The sequence below is a fragment of the Procambarus clarkii genome, chromosome 12 (assembly GCF_040958095.1).
Source record: "Procambarus clarkii isolate CNS0578487 chromosome 12, FALCON_Pclarkii_2.0, whole genome shotgun sequence".
Taxonomy (NCBI): Eukaryota; Metazoa; Arthropoda; class Malacostraca; order Decapoda; family Cambaridae; genus Procambarus; species Procambarus clarkii.
Genome location: NC_091161.1, coordinates 6,592,659 through 6,619,294, shown reverse-complemented (window position 1 = coordinate 6,619,294; position 26,636 = coordinate 6,592,659). Strand labels below are relative to the sequence as shown.

Here is a 26,636-nt window from a genome sequence, read left to right as displayed (position 1 = left end):
GTGAAGGACACATGTGTGAAGGACACATGTGTGAAGGACACGGGTGTGAAGGACACGGGTGTGAAGGACACGGGTGTGAAGGACACGGGTGTGAAGGACACGGGTGTGAAGGACACGGGTGTTTAGGACACATGTGTGAAGGACACATGTGTGAAGGACATGGGTGTTTAGGACACATGTGTGAAGGACACATGTGTGAAGGACACGGGTGTGAAGGACACGGGTGTGAAGGACACGGGTGTGAAGGACACAGGTGTGAAGGACACGGGTGTGAAGGACACATTTGTGAAGGACACGGGTGTGAAGGACACGGGTGTGAAGCACACGGGTGTGAAGGACACATGTGTGAAGGACACATGTGTGAAGGACACATGTGTGAAGGACACGGGTGTGAAGGACACATGTGTGAAGGACACGGGTGTGAAGGACACATGTGTCAAGGACACGGGTGTGAAGGACACATGTGTGAAGGACACATGTGTGAAGGACACATGTGTGAAGGACACGGGTGTGAAGGACACGGGTGTGAAGGACACGGGTGTGAAGGACACGGGTGTGAAGGACACGGGTGTGATGGACACGGGTGTGAAGGACACGGGTGTGAAGGACACATGTGTGAAGGACACATGTGTGAAGGACACGGGTGTGAAGGACACGGGTGTGAAGGACACACGTGTGAAGGACACGGGTGTTTAGGACACATGTGTGAAGGACACAGGTGTGAAGGACACGGGTGTTTAGGACACATGTGTGAAGGACACATGTGTGAAGGACACGGGTGTGAAGGACACGAGTGTGAAGGACACATGTGTGAAGGACACATGTGTGAAGGACACATGTGTGAAGGACACGGGTGTTTAGGACACATGTGTGAAGGACACATGTGTGAAGGACACGGGTGTTTAGGACACATGTGTGAAGGACACATGTGTGAAGGACACGGGTGTGAAGGACACGGGTGTGAAGGACACGGGTGTGAAGGACACATGTGTGAAGGACACAGGTGTGAAGGACACGGGTGTGAAGGACACATGTGTGAAGGACACGGGTGTGATGGACACGGGTGTGAAGCACACGGGTGTGAAGGACATATGTGTGAAGGACACATGTGTGAAGGACACATGTGTGAAGGACACGGGTGTGAAGGACAGATGTGTGAAGGACACGGGTGTGAAGGACACATGTGTGAAGGACACGAGTGTGAAGGACACGGGTGTGAAGGACACGGGTGTGAAGGACATGGGTGTGAAGGACAAGGGTGTGAAGGACACGGGTATGAAGGACACGGGTGTGAAGGACACATGTGTGAAGGACACATGTGTGAAGGACACGGGTGTGAAGGACACGGGTGTGAAGGACACATGTGTGAAGGACACAGGTGTGAAGGACACGGGTGTGAAAGACACATGTGTAAAGGACACGGGTGTGAAGGACACATGTGTGAAGGATACAGGTGTGAAGGACACGGGTGTGAAAGACACATGTGTAAAGGACACGAGTGTGAAGGACACGGGTGTGAAGGACACAAGTGTGAAGGACACGGGTGTGAAAGACACATGTGTAAAGGACACGAGTGTGAAGGACACGGGTGTGAAGGACACAAGTGTGAAGGACACGGGTGTGAAGGACACGGGTGTGAAGGACACATGTGTGAAGGACACGAGTGTGAAGGACACGGGTGTTAAGGACACGGGTGTTAAGGACACGGGTGTGAAGGACACGGGTGTGAAGGACACGGGTGTGAAGGACACGGGTGTGAAGGACGTGGGTGTGAAGGACACGGGTGTGAAGGACACATGTGTGAAGGACACAGGTGTGAAGGACACATGTGTGAAGGACACGAGTGTGAAGGACACATGTGTGAAGGACACGGGTGTGAAGGACACGGGTGTGAAGGACACGGGTGTGAAGGACACATGTGTGAAGGACACAGGTGTGAAGGACACGGGTGTGAAGGACACATGTGTGAAGGACACGGGTGTGAAGGACACGGGTGTGAAGCACACGGGTGTGAAGGACACATGTGTGAAGGACACATGTGTGAAGGACACAGGTGTGAAGGACACATGTGTGAAGGACACGAGTGTGAAGGACACGGGTGTGAAGGACACGGGTGTGAAGGACATGGGTGTGAAGGACACGGGTGTGAAGGACACATGTGTGAAGGACACAGGTGTGAAGGACACGGGTGTGAAAGACACATGTGTAAAGGACACGAGTGTGAAGGACACGGGTGTGAAGGACACGGGTGTGAAGGACACATGTGTGAAGGACACATGTGTGAAGGACACAGGTGTGAAGGACACGGGTGTGAAAGACACATGTGTAAAGGACACGAGTGTGAAGGACACGGGTGTGAAGGACACGGGTGTGAAGGACACGGGTGTGAAGGACACGGGTGTGAAGGACACGGGTGTTAAGGACACGGGTGTGAAGGACATGGGTGTGAAGGACACGGGTGTGAAGGACACATGTGTGAAGGACACGGGTGTGAAGGACACTGGTGTGAAGGACACGGGTGTGAAGGACACATGTGTGAAGGACACATGTGTGAAGGACACGGGTGTGAAGGACACGGGTGTGAAGGACACATGTGTGAAGGACACGAGTGTGAAGGACACGGGTGTTAAGGACACGGGTGTGAAGGACACGGGTGTGAAGGACACGGGTGTGAAGGACATGGGTGTGAAGGACACGGGTGTGAAGGACACATGTGTGAAGGACACGGGTGTGAAGGACACTGGTGTGAAGGACACGGGTGTGAAGGACACATGTGTGAAGGACACATGTGTGAAGGACACGGGTGTGAAGGACACGGGTGTGAAGGACACGGGTGTGAAGGACATGGGTGTGAAGGACACGGGTGTGAAGGACACATGTGTGAAGGACACGGGTGTGAAGGACACATGTGTGAAGGACACATGTGTGAAGGACACGGGTGTGAAGGACACATGTGTGAAGGACATGGGTGTGAAGGACACGGGTGTGAAGGACACATGTGTGAAGGACACATGTGTGAAGGACATGGGTGTGAAGGACACGGGTGTGAAGGACACATGTGTGAAGGACACATTTGTGAAGGACACGGGTGTGAAGGACACATGTGTGAAGGACACGAGTGTGAAGGACACGGGTGTGAAGGACACATGTGTGAAGAACACGAGTGTGAAGGACACGGGTGTTAAGGACACGGGTGTGAAGGACACGGGTGTGAAGGACACGGGTGTGAAAGACACGGGTGTGAAGGACACATGTGTGAAGGACACATGTGTGAAGGACACGGGTGTGAAGGACACGGGTGTGAAGGACACACGTGTGAAGGACACGGGTGTTTAGGACACATGTGTGAAGGACACGGGTGTGAAGGACACAGGTGTGAAGGACACGGTGTTTAGGACACATGTGTGAAGGACACGGGTGTTTAGGACACATGTGTGAAGGACACATGTGTGAAGGACACGGGTGTGAAGGACACGAGTGTGAAGGACACATGTGTGAAGGACACATGTGTGAAGGACACATGTGTGAAGGACACGGGTGTGAAGGACACATGTGTGAAGGACACATGTGTGAAGGACACATGTGTGAAGGACACATGTGTGAAGGACACGTGTGTGAAGGACACATGTGTGAAGGACACGAGTTTGAAGGACACATGTGTGAAGGACACGGGTGTGAAGGACACGGGTGTGAAGGACACGGGTGTGAAGGACACGGGTGTGAAGGACACGGGTGTTTAGGACACATGTGTGAAGGACACAAGTGTGAAGGACACGGGTGTGAAGGACACATGTGTGAAGGACACATGTGTGAAGGACACATGTGTGAAGGACACATGTGTGAAGGACACGTGTGTGAAGGACACATGTGTGAAGGACACGAGTGTGAAGGACACATGTGTGAAGGACACGGGTGTGAAGGACACGGGTGTGAAGGACACGGGTCTGAAGGACACATGTGTGAAGGACACGGGTGTGAAGGACACGGGTGTGAAGGACACATGTGTGAAGGACAAGGGTGTGAAGGACAAGGGTGTGAAGGACACGGGTGTGAAGGACACGGGTGTGAAGGACACATGTGTGAAGGACACATGTGTGAAGGACACGGGTGTGAAGGACATATGTGTGAAGGACACGGGTGTGAAGGACAAGGGTGTGAAGGACACGGGTGTGAAGGACACGGGTGTGAATGACACGGGTGTGAAGGACACGGGTGTGAAGAACACGGGTGTGAAGGACACATGTGTGAAGGACACATGTGTGAAGGACACGGGTGTGAAGGACACGGGTGTGAAGGACACATGTGTGAAGGACACAGGTGTGAAGGACACGGGTGTGAAAGACACATGTGTAAAGGACACGAGTGTGAAGGACACGGGTGTGAAGGACACATGTGTGAAGGACACGGGTGTGAAGGACACGGGTGTGAAGGACACGGGTGTGAAGGAAACAGGTGTGAAGGACACGGGTGTGAAAGACACATGTGTAAAGGACACGAGTGTGAAGGACACGGGTGTGAAGGACACATGTGTGAAGGACACGGGTGTGAAGGACACGGGTGTTAAGGACACGGGTGTGAAGGACACGGGTGTGAAGGACACGGGTGTGAAGGACATGTGTGAAGGACACGGGTGTGAAGGACACATGTGTGAAGGACACCGGTGTGAAGGACACTGGTGTGAAGGACACGGGTGTGAAGGACACATGTGTGAAGGACACATGTGTGAAGGACACGGGTGTGAAGGACACGGGTGTGAAGGACACGGGTGTGAAGGACATGGGTGTGAAGGACACGGGTGTGAAGGACACATGTGTGAAGGACACATGTGTGAAGGATACGTGTGAAGGACACGGGTGTGAAGGACACAGGTGTGAAGGACACATGTGTGAAGGACATGGGTGTGAAGGACACGGGTGTGAAGGACACATGTGTGAAGGACAAATGTGTGAAGGACACATGTGTGAAGGACACGGGTGTGAAGGACACATGTGTGAAGGACACGAGTGTGAAGGACACGGGTGTGAAGGACACATGTGTGAAAGACACGAGTGTGAAGGACACGGGTGTTAAGGACACGGGTGTGAAGGACACGGGTGTGAAGGACACGGGTATGAAGGACACATGTGTGAAGGACACATGTGTGAAGGACACGGGTGTGAAGTACACGAGTGTGAAGGACACGGGTGTGAAGGACACATGTGTGAAGGACACATGTGTGAAGGACACGGGTGTGAAGGAAACGGGTGTGAAGGACACATGTGTGAAGGACACGAGTGTGAAGTACACGGGTGTGAAGGACACATGTGTGAAGGACACGGGTGTGAAGGATACAGGTGTGAAGGACACGGGTGTTTAGGACACGTGTGAAGGACACACGTGTGAAGGACACGGGTGTTTAGGACACGGGTGTTTAGGACACATGTGTGAAGGACACGGGTGTAAAGGACACGGGTGTGAAGGACACGGGTGTTTAGGACACATGTGTGAAGGATACGCGTGTTTAGGACACATGTGTGAAAGACACATGTGTGAAGGACACGGGTGTGAAGGACACGAGTGTGAAGGACACGGGTGTGAAGGACACATGTGTGAAGGACACGGGTGTGAAGGACACATGTGTGAAGGACACATGTGTGAAGGACACATGTGTGAAGGACACGGGTGTGAAGGACACGGGTGTGAAGGACACGGGTGTTTAGGACACATATGTGAAGGACACATGTGTGAAGGACACGGGTGTTTAGGACACATGTGTGAAGGACACATGTGTGAAGGACACGGGTGTGAAGGACACGGGTGTGAAGGACACATGTGTGAAGGACACGGGTGTGAAGGATACGGGTGTGAAGGACACGGGTGTGAAGGACACATGTGTGAAGGACACATGTGTGAAGGACACGGGTGTGAAGGATACAGGTGTGAAGGACACGGGTGTTTAGGACACGTGTGAAGGACACACGTGTGAAGGACACGGGTGTTTAGGACACATGTGTGAAGGACACGGGTGTGAAGGACACGGGTGTGAAGGACACGGGTGTTTAGGACACAAGTGTGAAGGATACGCGTGTTTAGGACACATGTGTGAAAGACACATGTGTGAAGGACACAGGTGTGAAGGACACGGGTGTGAAGGACACGAATGTGAAGGACACGGGTGTGAAGGACACGAATGTGAAGGACACGGGTGTGAAGGACACATGTGTGAAGGACACATGTGTGAAGGACACGAATGTGAAGGACACGGGTGTGAAGGACACATGTGTGAAGGACACGGGTGTGAAGGACACGGGTGTGAAGGACACATGTGTGAAGGACACGGGTGTGAAGGACACGGGTGTGAAGGACACGGGTGTGAAGGACACGGGTGTGAAGGACACGGGTGTGAAGGACACATGTGTGAAGGACACGGGTGTGAAGGACACGGGTGTGAAGGACACGGGTGTGAAGGACACGGGTGTGAAGGACACGAATGTGAAGGACACATGTGTGAAGGACACGGGTGTGAAGGACACGGGTGTGAAGGACACATGTGTGAAGGACACGGGTGTGAAGGACACGGGTGTGAAGGACACGGGTGTGAAGGACACATGTGTGAAGGACACATGAGTGAAGGACACATGTGTGAAGGACACATGTGTGAAGGACACATGTGTGAAGGACACGGGTGTGAAGGACACGGGTGTGAAGGACATGGGTGTGAAGGACACGGGTGTGAAGGACACATGTGTGAAGGACACGGGTGTGAAGGACACTGGTGTGAAGGACACATGTGTGAAGGACACGGGTGTGAAGGACACATGTGTGAAGGTCACGGGTGTGAAGGACACATGTGTGAAGGACACATGTGTGAAGGACACATGTGTGAAGGACACGGGTGTGAAAGACACGTTTGTGAAGGACACATGTGTGAAGGACACATGTGTGAAGGACACATGTGTGAAGGACACGGGTGTGAAGGACACATGTGTGAAGGACACGGGTGTGAAGGACACGGGTGTGAAAGACACATGTGTAAAGGACACGAGTGTGAAGGACACGGGTGTGAAGGACACATGTGTGAAGGACACAGGTGTGAAGGACACGGGTGTGAAAGACACGGGTGTGAAGGACACGGGGATGAAGGACACATGTGTGAAGGACACATGTGTGAAGGACACGAGTGTGAAGGACACGGGTGTGAAGGACACATGTGTGAAGGACATGAGTGTGAAGGACACGGGTGTTAAGGACACGGGTGTGAAGGACACGGGTGTGAAGGACACGGGTGTGAAGGACATGGGTGTGAAGGACACGGGTGTGAAGGACACATGTGTGAAGGACACGGGTGTGAACTACACTGGTGTGAAGGACACGGGTGTGAAGGACACATGTGTGAAGGACACATGTGTGAAGGACACATGTGTGAAGGACACAGGTGTGAAAGACACGGGTGTAAAGGACACGGGTGTGAAGGACATGGATGTGAAGGACACGGGTGTGAAGGACACATGTGTGAAGGACACGGGTGTGAAGGACATGGGTGTGAAGGACACGGGTGTGAAGGACACATGTGTGAAGGACACATGTGTGAAGGACACGGGTGTGAAGGACAAGGGTGTGAAGGACACGAGTGTGAAGGACACGGGTGTGAAGGACACGAGTGTGATGGACACGGGTGTGAAGGACACGGGTGTGAATGACACGGGTGTGAAGGACACGGGTGTGAAGGACACATGTGTGAAGGACATGGGTGTGAAGGACACGGGTGTGAAGGACACATGTGTGAAGGACACGGGTGTGAAGGAAACTGGTGTGAAGGACACATGTGTGAAGGACACGGGTGTGAAGGACACATGTGTGAAGGACACGGGTGTGAAGGACACATGTGTGAAGGACACATGTGTGAAGGACACATGTGTGAAGGACACGGGTGTGAAGGACACGGGTGTGAAGGACACGGGTGTGAAGGACACATGTGTGAAGGACACATGTGTGAAGGACACGGGTGTGAAAGACACGGGTGTGAAGGACACATGTGTGAAGGACACGGGTGTGAAGGGCACATGTGTGAAGGACACATGTGTGAAGGACACGGGTGTGAAGGACACATGTGTGAAGGACACGAGTGTGAAAGACACGGGTGTGAAGGACACATGTGTGAAGGACACATGTGTGAAGGACACGGGTGTGAAGGACACGGGTGTGAAGGACACATGTGTGAATGACACGGGTGTGAAGGACACGGGTGTGAAGGACACATGTGTGAAGGACACATGTGTGAAGGACACGGGCGTGAAGGACACGGGTGTGAAGGACACATGTGTGAATGACACGGGTGTGAAGGACACGGGTGTGAAGGACACATGTGTGAAGGGCACATGTGTGAAGGACACGGGTGTGATGGACACATGTGTGAAGGACACATGTGTGAAGGACACGGGTGTGAAGGACACATGTGTGAAGGACACGGGTGTGATGGACACATTTGTGAAGGACACATGTGTGAAGGACACGAATGTGAAAGACACATGTGTGAAGGATACATGTGTGAAGGGCACATGTGTGAAGGACACGAATGTGAAGGACACGGGTGTGAAGGACACATTTGTGAAGGACACATGTGTGAAGGACACATGTGTGAAGGACTCGGGTGTGAAGGACACGAGTGTGAAGGACACATGTGTGAAGGACACGGGTGTGAAGGACACATGTGTGAAGGACACGGGTGTGAAGGACACGGGTGTGAAGGACACATGTGTGAAGGACACGGGTGTGAAGGACACGAGTGTGAAGGACACATGTGTGAAGGACACATGTGTGAAGGACACGAATGTGAAGGACACGGGTGTGAAGGACACATGTGTGAAGGACACAGGTGTGAAGGACACGGGTGTGAAGGACACGAATGTGAAGGACACGGGTGTGAAGGACACATGTGTGAAGGACACATGTGTGAAGGACACGAATGTGAAGGACACGGGTGTGAAGGACACATGTGTGAAGGACACGGGTGTGAAGGACACGGGTGTGAAGGACACATGTGTGAAGGACACGGGTGTGAAGGACACGGGTGTGAAGGACACGGGTGTGAAGGACACGGGTGTGAAGGACACGGGTGTGAAGGACACATGTGTGAAGGACACAGGTGTGAAGGACACATGTGTGAAGGACACGGGTGTGAAGGACACGGGTTTGAAGGACACGGGTGTGAAGGACACGGGTGTGAAGGACACGAATGTGAAGGACACATGTGTGAAGGACACGGGTGTGAAGGACACGGGTGTGAAGGACACATGTGTGAAGGACACGGGTGTGAAGGACACGGGTGTGAAGGACACGGGTGTGAAGGACACGGGTGTGAAGGACACGGGTGTGAAGGACACGGGTGTGAAGGACACGGGTGTGAAGGACACATGTGTGAAGGACACGGGTGTGAAGGACACGGGTGTGAAGGACACGGGTGTGAAGGACACGGGTGTGAAGGACACGGGTGTGAAGGACACGGGTGTGAAGGACACGGGTGTGAAGGACACGGGTGTGAAGGACACGGGTGTGAAGGACACGGGTGTGAAGAACACGGGTGTGAAGGACACGAATGTGAAGGACACATGTGTGAAGGACACGGGTGTGAAGGACACGGGTGTGAAGGACACGGGTGTGAAGGACACATGTGTGAAGGACACGGGTGTGAAGGACACGGGTGTGAAGGACACGGGTGTGAAGGACACGGGTGTGAAGGACACGGGTGTGAAGGACACGGGTGCCGTGTAAGTGTCTCTCACAAAACACAATTAAAGAGGCCGGGCAGTCAGTAGCACACAGGATTTCCAAGCTAGAACTATCACAAGGTAATTAAACATATAAGGATCATATGGCGCAGTGATCAGCGCAGATATGCCACAGCCAAAAAGTTCCGGGTACAATTCCTGCGTCAGGACAAAAGCGTTTGGGAAACACCATTTCACCTGATGGCTCTGTTCACTTAGTTGTAAATAGGTACTCAGGAGTTTGACAACTGTTGTGGGTTGCAAACTTGGGAATGTCAGCTTAAGGAAGCCTTCAAGTTTAGTCCCATGGTTTGCTTTACTTACGAGATCCTGAATGAAGGTAAGCTGTCTTTCCGGGATATAAACATTCCCAGACAGGAATTGTGGCTTCCACACTGCAGTCTACGTTAAGCAAACTAACATAAGAATGTACCTAAATGCTAGACGTGAACCTAACAGGTACAAGCAAAGTGTTTTTCACTACTGTGTCAACCATGCACTCGCAAAGTTCCAAGTGGAAGCAGAATGAAAAGAAACTCAGTAGAAGTCCGTGTCAAAAATAGATTCTATAACGGGTATGTCGGAGACCATAAAAAAGAAGGTGAACCTCCATGGTACCTCTGGTGATGTAGCCACCACTACAGTACCTCGCCCACTTAATAAACTCTTTTACAGGAACTTCTTTTCAACAGCTCACAAAACAGGCTTGAAAGACATTATTGGCAAAGCAATGATCCCCACCAACACTAACCAGACGATAAAGTTGTCAGTTTACAACAAGAGCAAGAAGACTGCCAACTTGCTCATGAACTCTCCCGACACAAAGCTAAACTCACTGAAAAGACAAATGAAGTCCGTACATTTACATGCTCACTTGGGGACTGTCAGCCCCAACGATCTCAATATGTTCGCAAGACATCAACATCTCTTTGAAGGCGCTTGGTAATGCATAAAACAACAAAACTCCAAGAACAACATTGAATGTACTCTCAAAACTGTACCTAGTTGTACATCAATAAATAAGTAAATAATTGCTACACACACCCAGACGATCACCAGAGGTATCCTCACCAACAACACCAGAGGTATCCTCACCAACAACACCAGAGGTATCCTCACCAACAACACCAGAGGTATCCTCACCAACAACACCAGAGGTATCCTCACCAACAACACCAGAGGTATCCTCACCAACAACACCAGAGGTATCCTCACCAACAACACCAGAGGTATCCTCACCAACAACACCAGAGGTATCCTCACCAACAACACCAGAGGTATCCTCACCAACAGCACCAGAGGTATCCTCACCAACAACACCAGAGGTATCCTCACCAACAACACCAGAGGTATCCTCACCAACAACACCAGAGATATCCTCACCAACAACACCAGAGGTATCCTCACCAACAACACCAGAGGTATCCTGACCAACAACACCAGAGGTATCCTCACCAACAACACCAGAGGTATCCTCACCAACAACACCAGAGGTATCCTCACCAACAACACCAGAGGTATCCTCACCAACAGCACCAGAGGTATCCTGACCAACAACACCAGAGGTATCCTCACCAACAACACCAGAGGTATCCTGACCAACAACACCAGAGGTATCCTGACCAACAACACCAGAGGTATCCTGACCAACAACACCAGAGGTATCCTGACCAACAACACCAGAGGTATCCTCACCAACAACACCAGAGGTATCCTCACCAACAACACCAGAGGTATCCTCACCAACAACACCAGAGGTATCCTCACCAACAACACCAGAGGTATCCTCACCAACAACACCAGAGGTATCCTCACCAACAACACTGAAATAGTCGACAGGTATAACGACAATAGAATATTAGACATAAGCGAATAAGTACAAATTATACACTAATTCAACTCCATCAGCCAGTTTACGCTGAGGAACACTGTGCCATCCTCAAGGTCGTGCCACAATGTCCACCTCAAAGCATGTTCTAGGCCAGTAGTAGAAATTAATACAGGTGCTCATTAGCAGTGACAAAGAGAATACTTAAACTAATAATATCAGGTGAAAATCTTACTGACCTGACAAATTCACAATGGCCTGAAAGCTAAAGCATTAAACATTATGACGAATGCCTTGAGGAGACATTTAACAACTAATAGAACAAGAACTCGGCAATGTGATGTTATAGTGGCCAGAATACGCCTGGGATATAGACGTATCTGGCAGCTTTCTCGAAACCCAAATGTCGAATACATCATGTGTCAACTTTGTGGAACTGTCCAATACACCATGTGTCAACTTTGTGAAAGAGAAAACATTCACTCCTCTAAACATTATATTGTAGAATGTCCCATATTGACTGACTTCCGCCCTCCTGGGCTGAGGTATGCTGAACTTTGTAAGTACTGAGTACTGGAACACTTCATGATATACTGGACTTGTACCCAAGACTGACTATATAATGCATGCCATAATATATGATGCAGTTATAACTGAATCACCTTCTGTGGTTGAATGCATAATAGCACTATGCACTACGGCGTACCTGGTTTCTTAACAACTCGACCACCGTGACTGTACAAAAGTCATTGGTAGCAATATATATATATATATATATATATATATATATATATATATATATATATATATATATATATATATATATATATATATATATATATATATATATATATATATATATATATATATAGTTTGGAACTCTGACAACTCCAAAACAAGGCCGTCACCGTAGTAACGAGGCGGTAATGACGGAAAATATCAAAGACACTTATTTCCAGAATGTGGGACAACTCCAAAACTTGAGGGAGTTAAGGAATAGTCAGGAAAAAGCGCCATGCCATTAATTACGATTATATAGCACTTGGAAGGGGTCAGGATAGGGATTTGGGATGGGACGTGGGGATAAAAATGGTGCCCAACCACTTGGACGGTCGGGGATTGAACGTCGACCTGCACGAAGCGATACCGTCGCTTTACCGTCCTGCCCAAGTAATAGAGCCGCTGAGAGGATGACTCACTGTGACTGGGGAGCTGTGAGGGAGACGAGACGAGCTTGGCAGCGACCAGTGGCACACAGTACTTGGGTATGGTGGAGCCTGGCAGCGACCAGCGGCACACAGTACTGGGGTATGGTGGAGCCTGGCAGCGACCAGTGGCACACAGCACTGGGGTATGGTGGAGCCTGGCAGCGACCAGTGGCACACAGCACTGGGGTATGGTGGAGCCTGGCAGCGACCAGCGGCACACAGTACTGGGGTATGGTGGAGCCTGGCAGCGACCAGCGGCACACAGTACTGGGGTATGGTGGAGCCTGGCAGCGACCAGCGGCACACAGTACTGGGGTATGGTGGAGCCTGGCAGCAACCAGCGGCACACAGTACTGGGGTATGGTGGAGCCTGGCAGCGACCAGCGGCACACAGTACTGGGGTATGGTGGAGCCTGGCAGCAACCAGCGGCACACAGTACTGGGGTATGGTGGAGCCTGGCAGCGACCAGCGGCACACAGTACTGGGGTATGGTGGAGCCTGGCAGCGACCAGCGGCACACAGTACTTGGGTATGGTGGAGCCTGGCAGCGACCAGCGGCACACAGTACTGGGGTATGGTGGAGCCTGGCAGCGACCAGCGGCACACAGTACTGGGGTATGGTGGAGCCTGGCAGCGACCAGCGGCACACAGTACTGGGGTATGGTGGAGCCTGGCAGCGACCAGGGGCACACAGCACTGGGGTATGGTGGAGCCTGGCACACCTCGCCCTCGCTCCTGGCACTATACCAAACATCTCCCCATTAAGGCCACGCCTACCACGCCTATACACACTTACCGTACACTTCAAGTAACACTTATTTTCTTCATAAGCACTTACAAGACATGTTTTGTAGTGCTACATAATGTAAGAAGGTAGAAGTGTTGTATGCTACTGGTATTTATTTGTTTGTTTATTTATTTATTTATTTATATTCAAGAAATACATTGGGTTTGTGAAAGTACTTGACAATGGTGTTCCAACATTCTTGCAAAGCCACTAACACTCATAGCGTTTCGGGCTGGTCCTTAAATTACTAAAACAAATAAGGTAAAATTAATAATAGGTACATTGTAGCAAAATTTGAGTTTAATATAATAACTTGAATATAAATTGGCAAAAATTATTTCAATGGTGAAGTTGTATGTCTTAAGTATTAATATTGGGATAGCACAAGACACAGTGTGAGTTTGAAACACAAGGTAGGAAACATGAGGATGAAATTAGGTACTTTTTTATTTTACTTTTCAATAAGGCATAGGTTGGATTTTTTTTAATTCATTAGAGAGTGAGTTCAGTAGACTGGGCTCTTTTATTTGCATGGAGTATTTACACAGATTTAGACTGACTCTGGGGATATCAAAGATATATCTATTTCTGGTGTGGTGCTCATGGAATCTATTACACCTATCAAGGAAGAGTTTCAGATCAAGATTAGCACTTAGGAACAAGATTTTGTACATGTAAATAGCAGATGAGAGTGTGTGGAGTGAGTGTATGTTTGCCATGTTAAGGAACGTCAACAGAGGCGGCTGTGTTGTCTCGTAGGTGCCATTAACGTGCAGGCTGGATTTTCAAGGTAATACTGAAAATGTATTTGGAGAAATATATATAAAGTAACAGTAATGTGTGCTATATTATGTCTGTTCCAGCAGTAATATGTCCTATATTATGTCTAAAGTTGTATTTTATTTATTTGTTTAACCTACAAATTACCTAACCGCGGGGTTTGAAAGTTTAACCTAACCGCGGGGACACTAGAAATAAAATGCCCCGAAATCATCTCAAGATAACCTCAAGATAACCTAAATCCTTTATACGTACGTACGTGTAAACACACACACACACAGACATACACACGACTTTTGTTAGACCAAAGCTGAAATATGCAGCGGTTGTGTGGTGCCCATATATTAAGCAGCATATCAACAAACTGGAAAGGGTGCAGAGACATGCCACTAAGTGGCTCCCAGAACTGAAGGGCAAGAGCAACGAGGAGAGGTTAGAGGCATTAAATATGCCAAAACTAGAAGATAGAAGAAAAAGAGGAGATATAATCACTACGTACAAAATAGTAACAGGATTTTTTTTTTATTTATACAAGAGTTGTTACATTCTTGTACAGCCACTAGTACGCGTAGCGTTTCGGGCAGGTCCCTGGAATACGATCCCCGCCGCGAAGAATCGTTGTTACAACCAAGTACACATTTTACTGTTGAGTTAAACAGAGGCTACAGTTAAGGATTTGCGCCCAGTAAATCCTCCCCGGCCAGGATACGAACCCATGACAAAGCGCTCGCGGAACGCCAGGCGAGCAGACTTACCAGCGCAAAACTGGACCCTCCTCAGGCTGATCAGTAATTTCCTTAAGAATAGGCAAGTTACCCCCAGCTTCAAGGCAAACGAGGCCGCAGCCTTCACCCCAACAGCTGGAGTCCCCCAAGGATCATGCTTGAGCCCGGTTCTCTTCAACATCTTTGTAAACGACCTGCCCCAACCAGAGTATAGGGACACCATTATCGTGCAATTTGCGGACGACGTAACACACGTAATAACATCTAACCCTAGCATCCAAGCGGCCAAGCATGCAACTGTAACCCGTAAGGCAAACGTAGAACTAGCAAGGACTGCTAACTGGGAAAGGAAATGGAGGATCACCACTAACCCAGAAAAGATTCAATTAAGCACTGTCGGCTGTATGGCCTTCTCAATTGAAAATGAGGGGGGAATAAGAATCAGGGGTGAACCCATAGCCATCTCAAACTCCAACACAGTGCTCGGTTACAACTTCAACAGGCTACTCAACTCCTCCCAGTACGTATCCCAGAAGACAGGGATGGCCCGGGGCTCACTAGCGAGGCTCTTCCGTTTCAAGCAAGCCCCATCCCACATCAAGCTCCACCTGTACAGAATGATCATAAGGCCTAGCTTGGAATACCCTTACGTTCCCCTGAACCTTACCAACAAATCCAACATGCTGAAGATCCAAAGAGTACAAAACAAAGCACTTCGCTTTGCAGAGGGCCTGACTCTGAGGGACAGGGTAAGAACTGACCAAATCCACGAGACGCTCAACATGAAGCCAATGAACATTAGGCTCAGCTACCTGGCCAGAAGACAGCTGTACCGCATGAAGAACATGCATGTCCCAGACCCCGAAGATCCCTTCGTAGCAGAAAACACCACCAGCGACTACGAGATCCACGAACCACCACACAGAACCAGAAGAATCACTCTCCAACAAAAAGTGATCAGACATATCCATGATGAGGCCTTCCCAAGCCCTCAAATACTAAGCGGCCTGTCAGACGACCCAGATGAGTGGCCCATCCCGGACCCAATCTACACCAAATGAAGAAGAAAAAAAAAAAAAAAAAAAAAAATCCTACAAAATTATAAAACCAAAAACCATTTGTGGTGGCGTCAGAAGTGTAACTACCCTGATGTTTCTAAGATTAGCCTCCTTCAGCCAACTCCATCGGCTCTAGTGCTTTAGGACACCAACAAGGTCACAAACACTAGCCCCCCCAGCCAATGTACTGACAACCCAACATAACACATACGCAAACAAACAACACATACAAAAATGTCAACCCATGGTGGACAGGCCACCGAACTTTCAAACCTCCTCTCTCTCTACACCCGCATCCTCTTCCTGAATTTCTTCTCCCCATCCCTCTACCTCCCCCATCCTTTCCATTCCCTATGGACATCAAAGCGAAAGCGCCAGGCGAGTGTCTTACCACTACACCACGGAGACTGTGAATTGATAAAATTGATTTAGGAATTGATAAAATTGATAGGGAAGATTTCCTGAGACCTGGAACTTCAAGAACAAGAGGTCATAGATTTAAACTAACTAAACAAAGATGCCGAAGAAATATAAGAAAATTCACTTTTGCAAACAGAGTGGTAGACGGTTGGAACAAATTAGGTGAGAAGGTGGTGGAGGCCAAAACCGTCAGTAGTTTCAAACCGTTATATGACAAAGAGTGCTGGGAAGACGGGACACCACGAGCGTAGCTCTCATCCTGTAACTAAACTTAGTAATTCCACACACACGCACACACACACATCTGCAGAGAAGGGACTTCGTGACAAATCGCCCACATGGATTCAGGGAGGGTAAATCTTGCCTAACTGGCTTAATAGAATTCTACGACCAGGTGACAAAGATTATGCAAGAAAGAGAAAGCTGGGCGGACTGCATTTTTTGGACTGTCGGAAAGCCTTTGACACAGTTCCTCATAAGAGGCTGGTACATAAGCTGGAGAGACAGGCAGGAGTAACTGGTAAAGTGTTCCAGTGGATAAGGGAAGTACCTAAACAATAGGAAGCAAAGAGTTACAGTGAGGGGTGAGACCTCAGACTTGGCGTGAAGTCACCAGTGGAGTCCCACAGGGCCTCTGTACTCGGTTCTATTCTGTTTCTGATATACGTAAACGATCTCCTGGAGGGTATAGACTCATTTCTCACAATGTTTGCTGACGATGCGAAAATTATGAGAAGGATTAAGACAGAGGAGGACTGCTTGAGGCTTCAAGAAGACCTAGACAAACTGAAGGAATGGTCGAACAAATGGTTGTTAGAGTTTAACCCAAGCAAATGTAATGTAATGAAGATAGGTGTAGGGAGCAGGAGGCCAGTTACAAGGTATCATCTGGGAGGTGAAATACTTCAAGAGTCAGAGAGAGAGAACAACCTGGAGGTTGATATCACGCCAGACCTGTCCACTGAAGCCCATATCAAGAGGATAATATCAGCAGCATATGCCAGGTTGGCTAACACAAGAACGGCAAATAGGCACTTGTGTAAGGAATCATTCAGAACTTCGTATACCACCTATGTCAGACCAATCCTGCAGTATGCAGCCCCAGCATGGAGTCCATATCTAGTCAAGCATAAGACTAAACTGGAAAAGGTTCAAAGGTTTGCCACCAGACTAGTACCCGGGCAGAGAGGTATGACTTACGAGTAGAGACTACGGGAATTAAACCTCACGTCGCTGGAAGACAGAAGAGTTAGGGGGGACATGATCACCACGTACAAGATTCTCATAGGAATTGACAGGGTAGATAAATACTGGCTATTTAACACAAGGGGCACACGCACTAGGGGACACAGGTGGAAATTAAGTGCCCAAATGAGCCACAGAGATATTAGAATGAATTTATTTTAGCGTCAGAGTGGTTGACAAATGGACTGCATTAGGCAGTGATGTGGTGGAGGCTGACTCCATACACAGTTTCAAGTGTAGATATGATAGAGCCCAGAAGGCTCAGGAACCTGTACACCTGTTGATTGACAGTTGAGAGGCGTGACCAAAGAGCCAGAGCTCAACACCCGCAAGTACAACTAGGTGAGTACAAATAGGTGAGTGCACACAGGCCTCTTTCTCATCTACATTAGTGACCTTCGAAATGCCTCTCAACACCTTAAGCCAATTTCATTTACTGATGATACTTCCTTCATGATCTCCAGTCCTAACCCTCTTATTCTGAATGACACAGTGAATACTGAAGTAAATAAAGTCCATCTTTGGCTAACTGCTAATAAGCTCACCCTTAACATTGATAAAACCTACATTTGTTTGGTAATAAATCCACTGATCAAACTAATCTAAGAATTAACAATTTCCAAATTAGTAAAAAAGTAGATGGTAAATTCCTTGGTGTTCTCATTGATAACAAGTTGAATTTCCAGGGCCACATTCATAATATAACTAAACAAGTTTCTAAAACTGTTGGCATTCTTTATAAACTCAGATATTATGTTCCTCGCCCTGCCCTGGTAACCCTCTATTACTCTCTCATTTATCCTTATCTCAATTATGGTATTTGTGCTTGGGGTTCTGCTACCCAACAGCTGGGGCCTGACAGCTGAGTGGACAGCGCTTCGGATTCGTAGTCCTGAGGTTCCGGGTTCGATCCCTGGTAGAGGAGGAAACAAATGGGCAGAGTTTATTTCACCCTGATGTCTCAGTTACCTAGTAGTAAATAGGTACCTGGGAGTTAGAGAGCTTTACGGGCTGCTTCTTGGGAGTGTGTAACAAAAAGGAAGCCTGGTCGAGGACAGGGCCGCGGGGACCCTAAGCCCCGAAATCATCTCAAGATAATCTCATGATAACCCAAAATCATCTACGTTCTCTAATTACTCAACATTTACACTTAAGGTTCGCTTACAAGATGGAGAGTGAGAGGTAAGCTACTTTTCCTACACTTAACAGCCTCGTAGAGGAAAGGCAGCTTTCACACTGCAGTCTTCACTAGGGGAAACAAAATATAAATGTGCCTTAATGCTAGCAGTGAGTACCAGGTAGATGCTGGCGGAGTGTGGTCAACACCTGTATCAACCCTAACATAACACACACAGTTGTTAGTTTAGTTCATTTATTATGCACCCCATACCCATCTTGTGGGCGGTAGTGGAAAGGGTTACAGAGGCATATAATGAGCTCAGGGACTGAACCCCACAGTTCATTTAGCTAAGCAAGTTAAAGTCTTGATGAGCTAGTTACAAAAATCAATATACATCGTCACATCAACAATGGGTTCGAGACCGACCACAAGTACAGTTCTAAATTAAGCAACTGACATATGTGGAGAGCTAGTGTCACAATTGATATGTTTGTCCTGCACACCGCCCCCCATCCAGAGGGCAGCGGTGGATAGGTTACAATCACTTAGTTACTACCTACACTTAGCAAACTGAGGATATTTGGCTAAGATTTCTGGTAGCAGATCATTTTGAATGAAATATTTACACATCTCTTTAACATTTCTTATAGAATTGTCTCTTAATTCACGAATCTTTTCGCACTCCATCACATAGTGACGGAGGGTGTGCGAATAATTTTGTTGACACAGTTTACATTTGGTCAGGTCTACATCAGCAGATAATGAGCATTCCCAGAGATACTTGTAACCGAGTCTAAGCCGAGCAGTAGTAACATCTAGAAGTCTGCTGATTTTATTGGATGATCCATAGATGTGTGGCTCCTCTTGCATGATAGAATGATGATAGACAGAATTTCTGGTGTCGACTTCATTTTGCCTCAGATCTATAAGATTTTGTTGAAGTTCTTGGTGTACTACTGCTCTCAGACTGCTTATTGACAATCCAAAGTTACACTCAACGTCTCCTTTAAAGGCTGATTCTTTGGCTAACTCATTAGTTCTATCATGTATCCTGAGGCTAACGTGAGATGGAGTCCACATGAAATGGACTCTGTTACTATCATTAATAATAGTTCCAGTTGAAAGCTGGTTGACGAGGAACTCCGAAGAGTAAGGCCGGTCCTTGTCATTAATGGATATTCTAAAGGATATAATTTATATATATATATATATATATATATATATATATATATATATATATATATATATATATACATATATATATAGATACATATATATATATATATATATATATATATATATATATATATATATATATATATATATATATATATATATATATATATATCGAAGAGATCATTAAAAGGAAGGTGAGCCGCCATGCAACATCGAATGAAACAGCCAACAGTTCATTACCGGTCTCTCCTGTTAAAATATTCTACAGGAACTTCTTTCCCGCGGCCCACGAAGTAGAAGAAAGAGTCCTGAGATACATTTTATTCATAGAAACTTGACCCCTACAGACACTAACCAGAAGATTGAATTATTTCTAAACTATAAGAGCAAAACCACTGCCAACTTTCCTTATGATAACTCTCCTGAGACCAACGAAAGCGTCTTGAAAGAGACGAATGTCATCTAAGCTTGCACCCGGCCTCTGTAGGAAATTGCACTGGGGTTGGGGGCTGCCGGCCCCCAACGTTCTCAGTGTGGGGATGTGAAGGTGTCGGGTGTTCCAGTCATATAAATTACTAACCCACCATATCGTGGATAATAACATTTCATTCATTTTGACCATGAGAGCCTTGAACCGCAGACCACACAAGCAACAGCGCTAGCTGTTACTAGCGAAAATTTGCTTTTCGTGCTTGTCACGCGAGAAGTAAGTAAGTAATTATCAAAGAAGGCATCAAGCCGAGTCACACGAAAAACAAATATGTATTTGCTCTTCCTATTGTGCAACTTAACCAAAGCAGAAATGCATTACAAATAAAGGGTTCCAGATTGTGGAATGACCTCTCAAATGAGATTAAATACCGTACTTCTTTCAACCAATTTAAAATAGAAAAAGGAAATACCTAATCAACACCATGTAAAATATTCACTCACATTTCTTCATCCTATTTAACTCAATTTGTGTTTGCTGTTATTGTATATATTGGTGCTACTGTTTATTGTTATTGGTGCTACTGTTTATTGTTATTGGTGCTACTGTTTATTGTTATTGGTGCTACTGTTTATTGTTATTGGTGCTACTGTTTATTGTTATTGGTGCTACTGTTTATTGTTAGTGGTGCTACTGTTTATTGTTATTGGTGCTACTGTTTATTGTTATTGGTGCTACTGTTTATTGTTATTGGTGCTACTGTTTATTGTTATTGGTGCTACTGTTTATTGTTATTGGTGCTACTGTTTATTGTTATTGGTGCTACTGTTTATTGTTAGTGGTGCTACTGTTTATTGTTATTGGTGCTACTGTTTATTGTTATTGGTGCTACTGTTTATTGTTATTGGTGCTACTGTTTATTGTTATTGGTGCTACTGTTTATTGTTATTGGTGCTACTGTTTATTGTTATTGGTGCTACTGTTTATTGTTATTGGTGCTACTGTTTATTGTTATTGGTGCTACTGTTTATTGTTATTGGTGCTACTGTTTATTGTTATTGGTGCTACTGTTTATTGTTATTGGTGCTACTGTTTATTGTTATTGGTGCTACTGTTTATTGTTATTGGTGCTACTGTTTATTGTTATTGGTGCTACTGTTTATTGTTATTGGTGCTACTGTTTATTGTTATTGGTACTACTGTTTATTGTTATTGGTGCTACTGTTTATTGTTATTGGTGCTACTGTTTATTGTTATTGGTGCTACTGTTTATTGTTATTGGTGCTACTGTTTATTGTTATTGGTGCTACTGTTTATTGTTATTGGTGCTACTGTTTCTCCGTTTAGCCTCACTGAGGCTACAGATTCTATGTTACTGTAAACTATGTCTTTCACACATTATTACTTTTTCTCTAATTTGCTTAATGTCTTCAACAATTCTTGTATGTTAGCTCACCACTCGTATAGCATTGTTTCCCTCATACTGTACAACTTCTACAGTTGGTTTCGTTCTCGACTCATAATCGAAGATACCGGGTTCGATTTCTAGGCGGGACAGAAATGCTTGGGCATGTTTCCCTTCATCTAATGCTCTGTTTACCTAACAGTAAATGGGTTATCTTTATTGAGGTTATCTTGAGATGATTTCGGGGCTTTAGTGTCCCCGCGGCCCGGTCCTCGACCAGGCCTCCACCCCCAGGAAGCAGCCCGTGACAACTGACTATCACCCAGGTACCTATTTTACTGCTAGGTAACAGGGGCATAGGATGAAAGAAACTCTGCCCATAGTTTCTCGCCGGCGCTCGTTTTTCGTTCGATCAGGGATCGAACCTGGGACCACAGGAACACAAGTCCAGCGTGCTGTCCGCTCGGCCGACCTGGGTACATGAGGTAGCAAACTGTTGTGGGGTTGCATCCTGGGGAAGGTTAGTAGTTCGACCCTCGGGGAGGGGGAAGGGGGTCTCGATACAAGCCTAAAATATATATATAAATATGCAGACGATGAGTCACAATAACGTGGGTGAATATCATCACGTTTGATATTCGATTACTTGGGGGACACTCAAGGTTACATAGTGTATGTAACCTGTGTACAAGGTTGTAGTTTGGTCAAAGGATAAACAAACCAATTAGAAAATGGAGAAACAATGACGTTTCTGTCCGTCCTGGACCATTATTAAGTCGTGTCATCGATAACAATGGTCCAGAACAGACCGAAACGTCGTCGTTTCTCCATTTTCTGATGTGTGGTTTGGTCAATATATACATATAAAGGCTTCTTGTCCCCACAAAACGAATAATTTATTTTCTTATTAATTAACTAAATAATTTTAATTTTTGCGGGCAACGCTACGCTTAACTAATGACTTTCGTACTTCTTAAATTATTTAATTATAATGGCTCTATATAGTGTATAATTACCTTATACACTATAAGGTGTATAAGGTAATTATAATTGTAAGCACTTTAACATGTCCGTTGTATAGTGTATAAATAAATTATTATTATTATTATTATTTATAGTATTATTATAATTATAATCCGGTCTCACTAGCACCGGAAGTGAACCACATCATTGGTCTTCAAGCAAGAAGAATTTATCCCACAGTGGTCATCAGAGTCATTATTGCATACATGCAACGCGTGAATGACGGCACTAAAGACCTTCCTGCCTTATTTCTCTGTTGTTATCTACGCTGACGAAGCTGGCGTAAATTTGTGCTGTAGCTGCCCCACAGAGCGGTCGGTTGTCGTATGCATAAGAAGTGTTATTGTGTGTGAGCGCCTCTCTCCTGCTTCCCACGGCCACTAAATCACTCGTAAGTTTACAACCATCATTCTACCTGCATAAGGATCAAGGTCCTGTTATGGTTTCCTGTAGTCAAGCTCAGGAAGCCTGCTACGCTTATCAGGGTCTCCCTATAGGGCTTTGGACAACTACTGATGAGAGTTACGACCTGGTCACCGTGGGGTGTGGACTTCTCCGGTTGTTGGTGTCCCCGACTCGTGTTCGGTTCTCAGGGGTTTTGCTGGCGGGGGGCCCCTGTGCCCGGCTTTCCCTGCGTGATGGAGGTGCCCTTGCTCCCTGTGATGCGGTCAAGGACGATTGGGCTCGAGTATTCAGGCCTCGCGGACTACCCTGCTGTAGAAACCACCTTGTTTGACGTGTTGGGCATTGATGTTGGTGACTTTTGTGGCGTCTAACTGATCACGAAGCATTGGGCCGTGGTTTAGCTATTTACTGAGCAGGCCTATCGGAACTTTCTGCATCGATTTGACGGACACACGTTCCGGTTGCTGCTGGGTCTGTGGTTATTTCGGACCGCAGTGGCTCTGTTACGTACGTCAGCGTTCACGGCGCCCCTATCGAGTTTCCTGAGGTGTTGTTACGGTGCTACTTTTGACAGTTTGGACGGGGGTGTCCGTCCTGATGAATAACATATCCTGACGTGTTGACGACATTTTTACACAGGTACCTGATGTCAGACATCTGCAGGAGCTGAAGGAGGCATTTGAGCAGAGTTCCGTGCTGCGTTTCACTTACGAGATGGAAAAGGATGGGAAGCTGCCCTTTCTAGATGTAACAGTCATGGAAAAGGGCGGAGGTTTCCACACTGCAGTCTACACTAAGGAAACAAACATAGGAATGTGCCTAAATGCCAACAGCGACTGCCCAGACAGGTACAAGAGGAGTGTTGTTAACGCATATGTCGACCGTGCTCTCAGCCACAGCTCAGAATGGAAGCAAGTCGATGAAGAACTCTGTAAGGTAAGGCAGGTCCTAGTCAATAACGGCTTCTCCAATGGTTTCGTCGAAGACATCATAAGAAGGAAAGTGAAAAGCCATGCAACCTCTGAAGAGACAACTAACACAACACCTATACCCCCTATTAGACTATTTTACAGGAACTTCTTTTCCACAGCTCATAAAACGGAGGAAAGGGTCCTGAAAGATATTGTTAATAGAAACGTTATCCCTACAGACAAAAATCAGAGGATACAACTGACGATTTACTATAAAACCAGAAAAACGGCCAGCCTACTCATGAGAAACTCTCCAGACACAAAACAGAACGCTTTAAAAGAGACTAACGTCGTCTATGCCTTCAAATGCCCACTTGGGAACTGTAAGCTCCAGAAAACCCAGTATATAGGCAAGACAACAACATCTCTTTCTAGGCGTTTAACGATGCATAAGCAACAGGGCTCCATTAAGGAACATATAATCTCTTCCCACAACCAAACCATCGCCAGAGAAATCCTAGTAAACAACACAGAAATCATCGATAGATACAGCGATAGCAGGCGGCTTGACGTTTGCGAGGCACTACACATCAAGAAGTCAACACCAGCAATCAACAGCCAATTATTGCACAACTATATTCTACCCACCTCAAGACTCCGCTCCAATATAGAAGCATCAAGAAATATGGACCAATAGGCTTTCTACAAACACTTCTATTCAATATCCATTGTTTCGTGTTCTGTTTTGTGTTGATGAAATTAATACCCTATTAATACTCTTGTTCTGTCTTGTGTTGATGAAATTAATACCCTATTAATACCACATCTTGTTCTGTCTTGTGTTAATGCCACATCACCCCTTCCACCTCACTCAAATGTAGATATAAAATCGAAGATGCGTAAGTTCTATTCAGTTGTGTATTTTTGAACTAAAGTCTTTGAAAATGTAATAAGTTTTACGAAACGCGCTCGTGTCGCGTCAGACTAGAAATAAAAATGAATTTTGGAGAATTGATTTTTGATTTACCTCCAACAGTGAAACGAAATGTACGAAAGATTGAGAAAATTCGTGTTAGAATTATTAATCTTACTTTTTCGGTCATATTTAATAATATATGTCTACAGGAAAGACTGCTACCAAAATATACTAATATATATTTATATATATATATATATATATATATATATATATATATATATATATATATATATACAACTTTATAACACTTTCCCACCAGGAGACTCGAACCCTAGCCAGCACAGAAGCCTTCCAGCAACTGGCATAACAGGTACGCCTTAACCCGCTCCACCACCTGCTCAGACCCTTAAAAGAGATGGTAATTTCGGAGTATTTAAATACACCAAAGATCACCACCTCCCAAGAGCACTAGAGCAAGTGAGGGGTCATTTATACGTTTATTTCATCAAGTCCCTGTTAATATGGGAAGACACAGTGTCTATGCTTAAGGCACAACTCTCCTAAACACGAGAGTGAAGTATACAACTTTAGAACACTTTCCCACCAGGAGACTCGAACCCTAGCCAGCACAGAAGCCTTCCAGCAACTGGCATAACAGGTACGCCTTAACCCGCTCCACCACCTGCTCAGACCCTTAAAAGAGATGGTAATTTCGGAGTATTTAAGTACACCAAAGATCACCACCTCCCATGAGCACTAGAGCAAGTGAGGGGGTCATTTATACGTATATTTCATCAAGTCCCTGTTAATATGGGAAGACACAGTGTCTATGCTTAAGGCACAACTCTCCTAAACACGAGAGTGAAGTATACAGCTTTAGAACACTTTCCCACCAGGAGACTCGAACCCTAGCCAGCACAGAAGCCTTCCAAGAACTGGCATAACAGGAACGCCTTAACCCGCTCCACCACCTGCTCAGACCCTTAGAAGAGATGGTAATTTCGGAGTATTTAAATACACCAAAGATCACCACCTCCCAAGAGCACTAGAGCAAGTGAGGGGTCATTTATACGTTTATTTCATCAAGTCCCTGTTAATATGGGAAGACACAGTGTCTATGCTTAAGGCACAACTCTCCTAAACACGAGAGTGAAGTATACAACTTTAGAACACTTTCCCACCAGGAGACTCGAAGGAGAGTTTAGGAGAGTGTTTAGGAGAGTTGTGCCTTAAGCATAGACACTGTGTCTTCCCATATTAACAGGGACTTGATGAAATAAACGTATAAATGACCCCTCACTTGCTCTAGTGCTCTTGGGAGGTGGTGATCTTTGGTGTATTTAAATACTCCGAAATTACCATCTCTTTTAAGGGTCTGAGCAGGTGGTGGAGCGGGTTAAGGCGTACCTGTTATGCCAGTTGCTGGAAGGCTTCTGTGCTGGCTAGGGT

General features: G+C 46.6%; 1 protein-coding gene and 1 long non-coding RNA gene across 2 annotated transcripts in view; one reads left to right on the top strand and one right to left on the bottom strand.

The window, feature by feature from the left end:
* The window catches only part of LOC138364093 (uncharacterized), a 73,200-nt gene extending 60,199 nt beyond the window's left edge, over positions 1–13,001 (bottom strand). The window contains exon 1 of the long non-coding RNA XR_011228286.1: positions 12,774–13,001. This is a non-coding gene — a long non-coding RNA (uncharacterized lncRNA). The remainder of the gene's footprint in view (positions 1–12,773) is intronic.
* A 5,965-nt stretch (positions 13,002–18,966) lies between these two features.
* LOC138364194 (merozoite surface protein CMZ-8-like) overlaps positions 18,967–26,636 on the top strand; it is a 28,402-nt gene continuing 20,732 nt past the window's right edge. The window contains exon 1 of the mRNA XM_069323518.1: positions 18,967–18,980. Within this exon, the coding sequence (XP_069179619.1) occupies positions 18,967–18,980 (14 nt within the window). The remainder of the gene's footprint in view (positions 18,981–26,636) is intronic.